Below are 13,371 nucleotides of genomic sequence, written 5' to 3'. Positions count from 1 at the left end.
GCCACAACTACTGAAGCTTGCGCGCCTAGAGCCCGTGCTCCTCAACAAAGAGAAGCCACCACAGTGAGAAACCCGCGCACCGCAACGAAGAGTAGCCCCCGCTCGCCACAACTAGAGGAAGCCCGTGCATAGCAACGAAGACCCAATGCAGCCAAAAATAAATAAATTAATAAATTAATAATAATTAAAAAAAAAGACCACTGGCCAGCAACCAGGGTGGCCTCGGGGAGCTGTGCCACCAGACCTGGTCCCTGAGCCTTCGTCCCCGCCCGCTTCTGCCGTCTCGCCTCGGCCTCTCCCCTGCACGGGGCTGGGAGGTGGCCTGGCAGGGGTCCAGGAGGGCAAGCGGTTTCCTGGAGGGAAACCAGGAGGGATTTCCTGAGGGTGGGGCATCCCAGGGGGCCGGTGCCAGGCAGGTGAGCGGGGAGAGGGCAGAGCCCGGGGCGGTGGGCCTGGAGTGACCGGCCTCTCCCCCCCACAGGCCGCTTGGACCCTGCCAGCAGCTGCAGCCGCTCCCTGGCCAGGTACGTCCCTTGGGGTTGGGGGCGGGGTGCTCCCTGTCCTTCCGGGGCTCACGGACGTCTGCCCCCTCCCCAGCCGGGCCGTGCAGCGCAGCCTGGCCATCGTGCGGCAGGCGCGACAGAGGCGGCGGCGGAGGAAGGAGGAGTACTGCATGTACTACAACCGCTTCGGCAGGTGCAACCGCGGCGAGCGCTGCCCCTACATCCACGACCCCGAGAAGGTGGCCGTGTGCACCAGGTGCGCCCGCCGGGGCCTCCCTGCAGGTGGGGTGGGGGCTGGCGCGGACTCCCCGCCCCTCAGACCCTCCCTGTTTGCCTAGGTTTGTTCGGGGCACGTGCAAGAAGACAGACGGGACCTGCCCCTTCTCCCACCACGTCTCCAAGGAGAAGGTGAGTTTTCCCCTGTCCCCTGTGCCCGTGGGGCGGGGGTGGGACCTGGAGGCTCTGCCCCTCCGTCCGCCACGTGCCCAGTGGCTCCCAGGTGTGCCTGGGCTTGGCGAGGGGCAGCTGTGTGGGGCCGGGCCGTGGCGGAGGGGGGCGCACAGCTGGGCCCCCCACAGTGCGGGGAGCTCTGAGGTCAGGGGTCAGTGCTGACCGGGGGGCCGCCCGCTGCCCGGAGCGGGGGCTGCAGCGGGTCAGGGGAGGCGGGATCAGGCGGAGGCGTGCTGCTGCTGCAGCTTTTCCCCTTGAGGAACTTGAAAAGAATCAGCATTTTTCTCCTTAGTAGAGCTTCGAAACTCTGCTGTGAGCAATTTGGAAATTCACGTCGAGTTTCGGGTTCATTAGCTCCAGCTCCAAAGCGGGTGCAGGCTCTGAGCTGTCTAACGCGGAAGCCCCGCACCAGCGCCCTGAATTAATGTTATTGTTATTTGTGTGGACGTGCTGAGTGCAAACAAGGTTAATTGAAATGAGAACGCAGTTTCCTCTTGATAATGGTGCTGACAGCTAGAGGAGTTCCGTTTGGTGCAAGAGTTGGCTTTATTACCCCTTTTTATTAGCGCTAATTTGGGCCCTGTATCAAAACGCACATTAAGGGAATTGTCTGCAGCCAAGGCACTGCCAGCCCCAGGCCGGCCGCTCCTTCTGCGCTGCAGTTAAAAGACAATTAAAAATAAAGTCTCCTCGCTAAATCACCCTTTGTTTCTCTGCTTTCTCTCCTTCCCTCCTCAGCTGTAGTGGTATTCAGCTCCCCCCACCGCACGCCTCTCCCCAGAAAAGTGGCTTTTTGAAGCCCCTGTGTGTCCTCTGCAGGCAGGCGGGAGTCCAGTGGGGTGCGGTGAGGAGTCCGGCCGGGAGAGGCCAGCAGTGGGGGGTGCCCGGGGACCACGTGGGCAGGGCAGGCAGGTCTGACAGCGGAGGGAGGAGGCCCCCCGAGAGGTGTCAGGCCTGTGGAAGGTGTGAGACCTACAGGGTGACAGCTGTGTGAGCTCCTGGCAAGGTTCCATCCCCCCAGGAGGCTGGCCTGCAGGAGGGGCAGGGCTCACCCCAGGGGCCCCAACCGAGGAGTCGTCGCTGCCTGGAAGAGTGGCGGCTTCAGGGGTCAGCATGGGCGACTTCACAGGCACACACCCTCCCCTCCCACCGTCCGCTGGCCCTCAGGCCTCAGTCCCCCCACGGGGGAGAAGGGGGGCTGCCCACCCTGTGTCCCCCACCAGGTCTCCCCTGGGCCCCCCTGCCGACGGGCCAGGGTGCTGGGAGCCTGCCCCCTGCACCAGTCCCCCACAGTGCCCGCCTGCGGTCAGTGCTCAGCAGAGCCCCGCGGCCAGGCTTCACCAGGCCAAGTCAGGTCTCCAGTTGACGGACGCTGCCAGGTGTCCACACATCAGGCAGCTGGAAACTCTGCTGGATTTCAGGCCCTATGAGCTGACACCTCAGCTAGGATTTCAGGCCCTATGAGCTGACACCCCAGCTAGGATTTCAGGCCCTATGAGCTGACACCCCAGCTAGAGCCCCCATGCGCCACCCCCCTCCTACCCCCAAGCCCTGCTCTTCTAGACCAACCTCCTCCTGGCCCATGCCACCCCAGCCCTACACCCTGGAAACCAGGCAGGCTCGGGGCAGGTGATGGACTCAGGTGACAGCACATCTGGGCCTGAGCCAGCCTGCTGGGCTGGGTCCCCCGTCTCAGTATCCTCATCTGGACCGTGTGAGGGCAGACGTGCTCTGCCCGGGCGACCACGTCTTCTGGGGAGGCTGAGGGTCTGACTTCAGGGTGGGCGGCCCCTCCTGCTGGCCAGCACTGTTGTTTATTTCCACAGTCAGTGTGTGGCTCATGCCTGGCGGTGGAGCCCTGGGTGGGGCCCTGGGGCCCCCGGCGTTCCTGCCTGTGAAGTGGGCTGAGGAGGCGGGCTCGGGGGAAGTGGCCTGCCCTCAGCCTCACTGCCTTCCCGCCCCCCAGATGCCCGTGTGCTCCTACTTCCTGAAAGGAATCTGCAGCAACAGCAACTGTCCCTACAGCCACGTCTACGTGTCCCGCAGGGCGGAGGTCTGCACCGACTTCCTCAAAGGCTACTGCCCGCTGGGCGCGAAGGTGAGGGGCGCGGCGGGGGGCGGCGGGGCGCGGCGGGGCGCGGCGGGGCGGGGCGCGGCGGGGCGGGGCGGGGCGGGGCTGTGTCCTCGCCCGGCACGCTCGCCTGTGGGCTCAGCTCAGCTCCGCTTTGCGGGAGAGCTCCCGGCAGCTGAGAAGCTGAGAAGCGGGTGCCCTCCGCGCCGCTGCGGCTCCTTCAGGGAGGGCCCGCCCCCGTGGGCCTGCGGGGCAGGGGGGGAGGCCGCACGGGCCGTGGGGGCCCCCGGACAGGCCTCTTCGGTCCCGGTGCCCCGAGAGGGAGCCCCCTCACCAGCCTAGGGGCTGCAGCAAGGCCCGCTGCCACCCTTTCCCCACACACTTGTGAGTGACCGCCCTGCTTCGGGGACCCGTGGTCTGCCGTGGGGGACCAGGCCTGGGCCCTGCGCAAGGGGAGCGCGTGGCCGTGCGGGGCCGGCTCCCCGGCCCCGGCCCCGGCCCCCGCGTTGCGCACCGCACCCCTCCCTTCCTGCGCCGGCTCTCTCCAGTCGGTCGAGCCCTTCCCCGAATCCTCTTCCTCCTGCCCAAGCCTAAGGGCTGGGCCGGGCCGGGCTCCGCAGACCCAGGGCCCCAAGCGGAGCCGGCGGTGACCCTGAGGGCGGCCCTTCCTGGAGGCGGGGCCCAGCAGGCAGCTCCCGAGCAGCCCAGGTGGGGCGGGGGGCAGGACCCCCGGAGGCTGGGGATGATTATTGTAAGAGATTCCATTTAAATGAAAATATCAAAGCGGTCTTTAAGGTTTGCCTCTATTAGTGGAAGTGCTTAGTGCGTCCCTTTCGGCGTGTGGGCGCTGCGAGGCTGCCCCATGATGGATAGCGGCTGGTAATTATAGGTGGGAAAAGCGCTGAGCCGGCCGGATCCGGCGGGAGCAGAGGCAGCAGCCTGGGCCGGCAAGGGTTAATTTTATTCTCTAAACAATATAAAAAGTGCTGAGTCGTCACCTTGCTCCTGAAGTGGAAGTCCTCAGATGGGCCCCAGAGAGTTTATAATATTCCACTGACTCAAGTGGAATTGTTAACCTTGCTTCATAAAGCGCTGGCTTGTTAAAGAGGCGCGTTCCCTTTTCTTGTGAATAATTTAGGCCCGGAGTAGGTCTCTGCTCCTTCCCCTTTTCGGGGGCCAGGCGCTGCTCCTGGGCCTGAGGCTCAGAGGTCAGCCCCTCGCGTCTCCTCACTTTGTCCCTCCGGACTCTCAGGACACTTGGGGACACGGCGTCCTCCTGTGGGACGCCTGTCACCTCGGGTGGTCCAGTGGCCACACGTCACAGGGTCGCCGCCGCAGAGCTTTCTGCGCGAGCCGCAAGTCCCGTCACTCCTGGCGCTGGCGGCGGGGTCGCCTTGGTCCCTTGCTGTCGGGTCGGTGGAGCAGCTGTTAGCGCGCGTGCCGTGGGGGACACCTCTGTGAGGCGCGGCGCTAGCAGCCCTGCTGCTCTGTCCGCCGCGTCGGAGCACCGCCACCAGCGCTGCCCTCAGAGGGAGAGCGCCCTTCCCTGCCTGCCCCCACCGGGAGTGCGTAGCAGTGCAGACTCCCCGACTCCGCGACTCCGCGACTCCCACCGGGACCGCACTGTCGCCGTCCAGTGGCTCGCGTGATCCCCAGGGTGCCTTCTGGCGCTGCAGGACGCGCAGCCCACCCCTGCCCTGGAACGGCCGTCCCTCCCGGCACCCTGGCTCCTCTTCCTCGTGTTCACAGCTTGTGGTCAGGGCGCTCACTGCAGCTGGGGTGTCGCGCGTCTCCAGCCCCTCCTGCTGCAGCGCACGTGCAGTCTCATCCGCGGCCACCTCTGTACCGACAGCCCCCGCACGGCTGCATCCCGGCCCTTGTGCCGCCCTCACATACTCTCCTCGACCACCTTCTCGCCCTGCCCCTGCCTGTGTCAGGGTCTGGCCTTCCAGGGGCTCTCTGCCTGCTGGAGAGGCCCCTCTGCCCCTGTCCCCTGCTTCCTCCTGCCCTTCGGAGGCTCTTTGTCCCGTCATATCAGTCTTTGGAGTCACAGATAGCGTCTCCTTGTCACCGCCTGATAACTTGCCCCGGGTACCCTTTCTCAGGCTGAAATCCTTCCTGTTTTTATGGGAGCGTCCTTCCATTTTTCTCCATGTGGGTCTGGTTCCAGAATCTGCCCCCACCCAAGGCCACGTGCCCCTCCTGCGCCTTCTCCAGTTTGGCTTTACGAGCTGCGGTGAGGCGGGGTGGAGGCGAGGCTCCGGATGGGGCTCAGACCCCAGTCCGCTCGCGGCCGTGGACCTGCACAAGTTGTTCACCCTCTGGGCCTCGGTTTCCTTTCTGTAAAATTGGGGTAACGGTAGTACTTAGCATGTAGGAAGGTTGTGAAGATTACGAGGTTAGTGCAGGGGGCTTCCCTGGTGGCGCAGTGGTTGAGAGTCTGCCTGCCAATGCAGGGGACATGGGTTCGAGCCCTGGTCCGGGAAGATCCCACCTGCTGCGGAGCAACTAAGCCCGTGCGCCACAACTACTGAGCCTGCGCTCTAGAGCCCGCGAGCCACAACTACTGAGCCCCCGTGCCACAACTACTGAAGCCCGCGCGCCTAGGGCCCGTGCTCCGCAACAAGGGAGGCCACCGCAGCGGGAAGCACGCGCACCGCAACGAGGGGTAGCCCCCGCTCACTGCAACTAGAGAAAGCCCACGCGGAGCAACAAAGACCCAATGCAGCCATAAATAAATAAGTAAGTAAGTAAGTAAATACGTACATACATTAGTGCAGCGCTTCGCAGCCCTTTGAGGAAGGGGAGTGTCGGGGAGGCTCCGGTGTCCCTGTTACCTAGCCTGTGGTGTGAGGTGCGACCTCGCTTCGTTTCTTCCACGTAGTGAGCCTTTCCCCGCAGATATGTGCTAAGCTGTCCGTTCTTTCCTCTCTGATTTGTGGTGCCACTTTTTAAAGCCAGCTCTATTGAGGTACGGTTTACATATCGCCCCGTTCATCTGTTGCACAGGTGTACGATTCAGTAGGTTTTAGTAAGTTTACGAAGTTGTGCAGCCATCACCACCCCCCGGTGCTGGAGCATTTGCATCACCCCAGAACATTTCCTCAACCCTTTCCGTGGTCGGTCCTGTCTCTGCTGCCCACCCCACCCCACCCCCAGGACACACTAACGTACCTCCGTCCGCGTGAACCTGTCTTTTGTGGGCAGCGCACACGAGGGAGTCCTACCATGCAGACTTCGGCGTCTGGCTTCTGTCGTGAACGTGTTTTTGAGGGTCGTCGTGCTGTGGTCTTGAGCAGCACGCGAGCGGCCCTCCACTGTGTGCAGGGACCTCTTTCTGTTTCTCCGCTCGTCGGGGGATGGGCACTTGGGTTGTGGCCAGTGGGGCTGTTTGGAGTGAGCCTGCTGTGAGCGTCTGCGGGTCTCAGTGTGGGCACAGCCTGCGGGGATGCCCGCCCGCACTGGTCCAGCTCCCACCGGGAATGAGTGAGGGTCTCATTTTGTCACTTCCTTGCCAGCACCTGCCAACCCTGTCACCCGTTTAAGTGCACAGTACAGTGGTTTTTGGTGTATTACATTTTTAATTTTGTAATTGTAGTAAACTAAATATAACATAAAATTTGCCCTTGTTAAGTATACAGGTCAGTGGCATTAATTACATTTACAATACTGTACAACACCACCACTGTCTATTTCCAAAACTTTTCCATCACCCCAAACAGAATCTGTATAAACAGTCGGCAATGACTCCCTGTTCCCCCTCTCTCTCCAACTCCTGGCAACCACAGATCTACGTTTCGTCTCCATGAATCTGCCTCTTCTAGATATTTAACATAAGTGGAATCCTACAGTATTTGTCCCTTCACGTCGGGCTTCTCCCGCTGAGCACCACGCGTTCAGGGCTCACCCCTTTTATGGCTGAGCGACGGCCCATCGTGCGTCCAGACCACACTCATCTGTCCCCTCCTCTGGGGATGGACACGGGGGTTGTACCTTTTGCATGCTGTGACCATCAACGTACGAGTGGCTCTTCAAGTTACTCCTGTCACTTCCTTTGGGTACAGAGGCACCAGGAGTGGAATTGCCGATGATACGATAATCCTGTATTTAGCTCTTTGAGGGACCGCCAGACTTTTCCGTAATGACCGCGCCATTCGCATCCCCACCAGCAGTGCGCGAGGGTTTCGCTTCCTCCACGTCCTCACCCGTGAATTATCTTCCTCGTTGGTTAACAGCCATCCAGCGTGCGGCATCTGACTGTGTTTTCAGTTCACAGTGCCTTAGAGATGAATGATGTTGAACATATTTTCACATGCTTCTTGGTCACTGGTATATCTTCTTTGGAGAAATTTCTCTTCAAATCCTTTGCCTTTTTTCCTTTTTTTTCTTTTTGGCCATGCCCCGCGGCATGTGGGATCTTAGTTCCCCGACCAGGGATCAAGCCCGCGCCCCCTGCATTGAAAGCATGGAGTCTTAACCACTGGACCACCAGGGAAGTCCCTTTTGCCCATTTTTGAATTGGGTTGTTTGGGGGTTTTTTGTTGTTGTTGGGTTATAGGAGTTCTTTATATATTCTGAATACTAACCCCTTATTGGAGATATGATTTGCATATATCTCTTCTATTCTGTGCGTTGTCTTTTCACTCTCTTGGTAGTGTACTTTGATGCACAAAAGTTTTTCATTTTGTTTAAGTGCAATTTATTTATTTGTTCTTCTATTGCCTGTGCTTTTGGTGTGATATCTAAGTTATTTTTGTCAAGTCCAATGTTATGAAGCTTTTCCCTTGTGTTTCCTTACAAGAGTTTTATAGTTTTAGCTCTAAAGCTTAGGTCTTTGGTCCATTTTGAGTTAATTTTTGCATATGGTATTAGATAAGGACCCAACTTCATTCTTTTGCAAATGGATATCCAATTTTCCCAGCACCACTTTTTTTTTTTTTAATATTTATTCATTTATTTATTTATTTGGTTGCACCGGATCTTAGTTGCAGCGGCCAAGCTCCTTAGTTGCGGCACCAGGGCTCCTTAGTTGTGGTGTGCGGGCTCCTTAGTTGTGGCATGTGAACTTTTAGTTGCGGCATGCATGTGGGATCTAGTTCCCTGACCAGGGATCGAACCCAGGCCCCCTGCATCGGGAGCACGGAGTCTTATCCACTGCGCCACCAGGGAAGTCCCAGCACTGCTTGTTGAAAAGACTGTCCTTTCCCCATTGAATGGTCTTGGCACCATTGTTGAAAATTTATTGACCATACTTGAGATGGTTTATTTCTGGCTTCTCTTTTCTATTACATTGGTCTGTATGTTTGTGTTTTGATTACTATAGCTTTATAATAAGTTTTGAAATCAGGAAATGTGAATCCTTCAAACTTTGTTCTTCTTTGCCAAGGTTGTTTTGGCTATTCGGGGTTCCTTGAGATTCCATATAAACTTTTGGATGGGTTTTTCTATTTCTGTTTTTTTTTTTTTAAAGGCCTTTGGGATTTTAACAGGGATTGCGTCAGCTCTGTGTATCACTGTCGGTAGCGTTGTCATCTTAACAATATGAGGTCTTCCAGTCCATGAATGCATGATGTGTTTTCGTTTATTTAGACCTTCATTAATTTCTTTCAGCAGTATTTTGTAGCTTTCAGTGTATAAGTCTTTTGCCTCCTTGGTTAAATTTATTCCTGAGTGTTGGGCTTCCCTGGTGGCACAGTGGTTAGGAATCCACCTGCCAATGCAGGGGACACGGGTTCGAGCCCTGGTCCAGGAAGATCCCACATGCCGCAGAGCAGCTAAGCCCGTGCGCCACAACTACTGAGCCTGTGCTCTAGAGCCCACGAGCCACAACTACTGAGCCCGCACGCCACAACTACTGAAGCTCAAGCGCCTAGAGCCCATGCTCCGCAACTAAAGAAGCGACCGCGGTGAGAAGCCTGCGCACCGCAACAAAGAGTAGCCCCCGCTCACCGCAACTAGAAAAAGCCCGCGTGCAGCAACGAAGACCCAGTGCAGCCATAAATAAATGAATGAATGAATGAATGAATGAATGAATGAATGAATGAATAAATAAATAAATAAATTTTTCCCGAGTGTTTTATACTTTTTGATGTTATTTAAATGGGATTGTTCATTATAAATGTATAGTAATGCAGTTGATTTTTGTGTGTTCATTTTATATCCTAAAATTTTGCTGAATTCACTTATTAACTCTAACAATTTTTTTGTGGGTTCTTTAGGGTTTTCTACATACAAGATCATGTCATCTGCTAACAGAGATAATTTTCTTCCTTTTTGATTTGGATGCCTTTTAGTCTCTTCTCTATCCCTTCCTCCCTCCCTCCCTCCCTCCCTTCCTTCTTTTCTTCCTTCCTTTTTTTTGCCGAATTGCTCTGGCTAGAGCTTCTAGTACTATGTTGAATAAAAGTGAACAACGGGGATATCCTTGTCTTGTTCTTCATCTTATAGAATAGCTTTCAGTCTTTCACTGTTGAGTATGCTGTTAGCTGAGGGCTTGTCGTATGTGGCCTTTATTATGTTGAGGTTATTCTTTTCCAGTCCTAGTTTATTTGGTGTTTTTATTATGAAAAGGTGTTGAGTCCTGTCAAATCTTTTTTGTATCAATTGAGATGATCATGTGGGGTTTTTTCCCTTCATTCTGTTAAGCTGGTCAATAAACATATTGATCACAATGATCAATCACAATTATATTGATTGATTTTTGGATGTTGAACCATCTTTGCATTCTGAGACTAAATCCCACTGGATCACGAGGTATAATCCTTCTAATATGCCACTAGTTCAGTTTTATAGTATTTTGTTGAGGATTTACATCTGTATTCATAAGTAATATTGATCTGTAGTTTCCTTTTCTTGTAGTATCTTTGTCTGGTCTTGGAATCAAGGTAAGGCTAGCCTCATAGATTGTTTTGGCTATTGTAACTTAGGAAGTATTCTCTCCTCTTCAGTTTTTTGGAAGAATCTAAGAAGAATAGGTATCAGTTCTTCTTTACATGTTTAGTAGGGTTCACCTGTTTAAACCATCTGGTCTTGGGCTTTTCCTTGTGGGGAGGCTTTTGATTACTGATTCAGTCTCTGCACTATACAGTTGACCCTTGAACAGCACGGGTGGGGGGTGGTCAGGGGCACCAACACCCCCCATCCCCAGCACAGTTGAAAATCCACATACAACTTTACAGTTATTCCTCCGTATACGCGGTTCCCTGCCAGCTGCTCTTGGTGTGATGAGTCATTTCCTATTGAAACCTGGATGTTTTGGTTGTTATGAGAGTCTGGATCTTATTTAAACCTTCTGTTTCAGCAGGTTTCCTCTGAGTCCACTCCAGCAGGTGGGCAGGTGGGCAGGGGGCGTGCAGGTAGAAATCCTGGTTCCCCACTCGGCCTTCACTGACCCCTGAGGAGGGGTCTCCCTGGTGGTCCTGGGTGGATGGCAGTACTCGCTTCCCACTCAGCCTCCTCCGGCACCATCCCAGCAGGGCGGGGAGGGACGCCAGGGTCAAGGCTCCCCACTCAGCCTTTGCTGGCCCGGGTGTGACAGAGCCACCCCTTATCTGCACCCACTGACACTTCCAAGGTGCCAGCTTCTTCCGCTCCAGGTCAGGATGACGAGGCAGCAGGAAGTCCCAGGAGCCACCACTGCGTCGCTCCTTGGGTCCCCAGGTCCCTGGTGGCCTGCCTCCTTTCCACCTTTTATGGTCTTCCTACGGTTGTCAGGGTTTTGGTGGTGCTTAGTGGAGGAGTAGGGACAAATATGTCTCCTTCGTCTTCCAGGAAGTGGAAGTCCCTTCTATTTCTTTATTTTGCCAATTTTGACTTATTTTCCCTCAGAAATTGATCTGTTTTATTGAGGTTTTCAATGTATTGGTGTGCCTTTGTGTGTATAACATTCTCTATTGTATCTTGAGCTCTTAACCTTTTCCATCTGTATTTAGTTGGCATTTTCTCGCCTTTTCTCTGGGCTGTCTCGCCCGAGGTTTGCCCATCTAATTGTCCTTTTCAGACAACAGGTCTCACCCTTGGGATCAGCTTCTGTTGCTGCAGGGCCCTGGCCTTGCAGTGGCCTCTGATGGCCTCAGAAGGAGTCCAGCGGGCACCTTGACTGGGAGGGGGTGGCTTGTTCTCTGCACGGCCCTGGCACAGAGTGCTCATCATTTATCGTGGGATAAGCATCTTCTTTGTGATCGTGTAGGTTCACCGAAAAGTTGCAGATAGTGCAGAGAAGGGCCCGCGCACCCTTCACCCAGGCTCCTGCACTGCTAGTATCTTTTTTTTTTTTTTAATATCATTTTGGTAAGTGCTGTTTGTTTATTTATTTATTTATTTAAAATATTTATTTATTTATTTTTGGCTGCGCCGGGTCTTCGTTGCTGCGCGCGGGCTTTCTCTAGTTGGCGGCGAGCGGGGGCCACTCTTCATTGAGGTGCGCGGGCTTCCCATTATGGTGGCTTCTCTTTGTTGCAGAGGACGGGCTCTAGGCACGCGGGGTTCAGTAGTTGTGGCACGCGGGGTTCAGTAGTTGTGGCACGCGGGGTTCAGTAGTTGTGGCACACGGGCTCTAGTGTGCAGGCTCAGGAGTTGTGGTGCATGGGCTTAGTTGCTCTACGGCGTGTGGGATCTTCCTGGACCAGGGCTCGAACCCGTGTCCCCTGCATTGGCAGGCGGATTCTTAACCACGGCGTCACCAGGAAAGCCCTAGTATCTTACATAACTGTAACTGTCTGTCAAAACTAAAAAATTAACATTGGTACGTTACTACCAACTTAACTTGAGGCTTTGTTTGGATTTTACCCGGTTTTCCCCTAATTTCTGTTCTCTGTTGTAGGATATCACGCTGCATTTGGGTGCCAATTTTGGAATGAATGATGAAGTGATTGAGGCAGGGCCTCCACGACAGTGGCCAAGAGTAGACGCACTCGAGAGGCCTGCAGAGGGGCCAGTGGTGGGCAGAGGTGGAGAGGGAGGGGGTCTCCAAGCTGGAGAAGGGGGCAGCTCTGGTTTGGGAAGGTGGAAAGGAAGCTAGTGAGTCACCGGGGACGTTGATGGGTCACCCAGTGGAGGTGTTGCTGGCCCCCGAGGGAGGACTGGCCCCCACAGGAGGGCGGAAATGAGTGGGCGGGACCCAGGTAGAGTGCGAGGGCCAGCGGCCCCTGGGCCACACCAGCTCCTCCACAGCCACCACCAGGCCTGGCGCAGACAGCGGGGACGCGCCCTGGACAGAGTGGCCCCCGGGAGCCCTGGTGGCTGCGGGGCGAGCGCAGATGTGCGGCTCAGTGGTCCTCCCGGCCTCGCCCCTGCAGAAGGGCTTCGGGAGGGCAGGCTGGCGCCTTGGGGACAGTCTGTGCCGCGGGCTCTGCTGCCCCCGAGGGGACCAGGGCTTTAGAGCCCTTGGAGAGCGAGGGCCGCAGGCGCGGAGTGTGTGGCGGGTCGCTGTAGTCGGAACCTCCAGGTGACCCCCAGAGGCCATGCCCACACGTTCCTCGTGACGGCGGCCTCTGTTTTCTTTTTGATCATTTTAAGGATTAAAAGCTACCTTGCATTTTTTAATTTGCCTTTCTCTGTTTTAAATGAAGCAGAACATCTTCCCTAATGTTTAAACCCCTTGTGCCTTCTCTTCTAAAAAATACCTGGGGTTTTGTTGTTTTGTTTTTAAGTGAATGTGGAGACATTTTTCCAGTGTGTCGGTTTTCTCTTACTGACTCATGGGAAATTTATAAAATATAAACGTGAACATAAAAATATCTCATTGTGGGACTTCCCTGGTGACGCAGTGTTTAAGAATCCATCTGCCAATGCAGGGGACAGGGGTTCGAGCCCTGGTCCGGGAAGATCCCACATGCCGTGGAGCAGCTAAGCCCGCGAGCCACAACTACTGAGCCCGCGTGCCACAACTACTGAAGCCCGTGCGCCTAGAGCCCGTGCTCCGCAACGAGAGGCCCCCGCAGTGAGAAGCCCGCGCCGCACAGTGAAGAGTAGCCCCCACTCGCCGCAACTAGAGAAAGCCCACGCGCAGCAACGAAGACACAATGCAGCCAAAAATAAATAAATAAATATTTTTTAAAATTAAAAAAATATGTATATCAATGTAAAATATTCTGAATATTAATCTTTTGTCATTCACATTAGTGGCAAGTATCTTATTTCAGTTTGTCGTTTATTTTTTCACTTCTTTGTGATGTATCTTTGTCTTTTTAATATTTATTTATTTATTTATTTATTTATCTGGCTGCACTGGGTCTTAGTTACGGCATGTGGGGTCTTTAGTTGCGGCATGTGGGACCTAGTTCCCTGACTAGGGATCGAACCCAGGCCTCCTGCATTGGGACCACCAGGGAAGTCCCATCTTTGTGA

The 13,371-nt window shown here is 55.2% G+C and overlaps 1 protein-coding gene across 2 annotated transcripts in view; it reads left to right on the top strand.

Moving 5' to 3' along the window:
• ZC3H3 (zinc finger CCCH-type containing 3) overlaps positions 1-13,371 on the top strand; it is an 84,466-nt gene that overhangs the window by 61,781 nt on the left and 9,314 nt on the right. For both annotated transcript variants that reach the window (XM_061171868.1, XM_061171869.1), the window contains exons 6-9: positions 482-524; positions 598-759; positions 842-911; positions 2,920-3,051. In XM_061171868.1, the coding sequence (XP_061027851.1) occupies positions 482-524; positions 598-759; positions 842-911; positions 2,920-3,051 (407 nt within the window). The remainder of the gene's footprint in view (positions 1-481; positions 525-597; positions 760-841; positions 912-2,919; positions 3,052-13,371) is intronic.

The sequence above is a fragment of the Eubalaena glacialis genome, chromosome 17 (assembly GCF_028564815.1).
Source record: "Eubalaena glacialis isolate mEubGla1 chromosome 17, mEubGla1.1.hap2.+ XY, whole genome shotgun sequence".
Lineage (NCBI taxonomy): Eukaryota > Metazoa > Chordata > Mammalia > Artiodactyla > Balaenidae > Eubalaena > Eubalaena glacialis.
The sequence above is the reverse complement of the archived record's forward strand: the minus strand, read 5'-3'. Positions and strand labels throughout refer to the sequence as shown.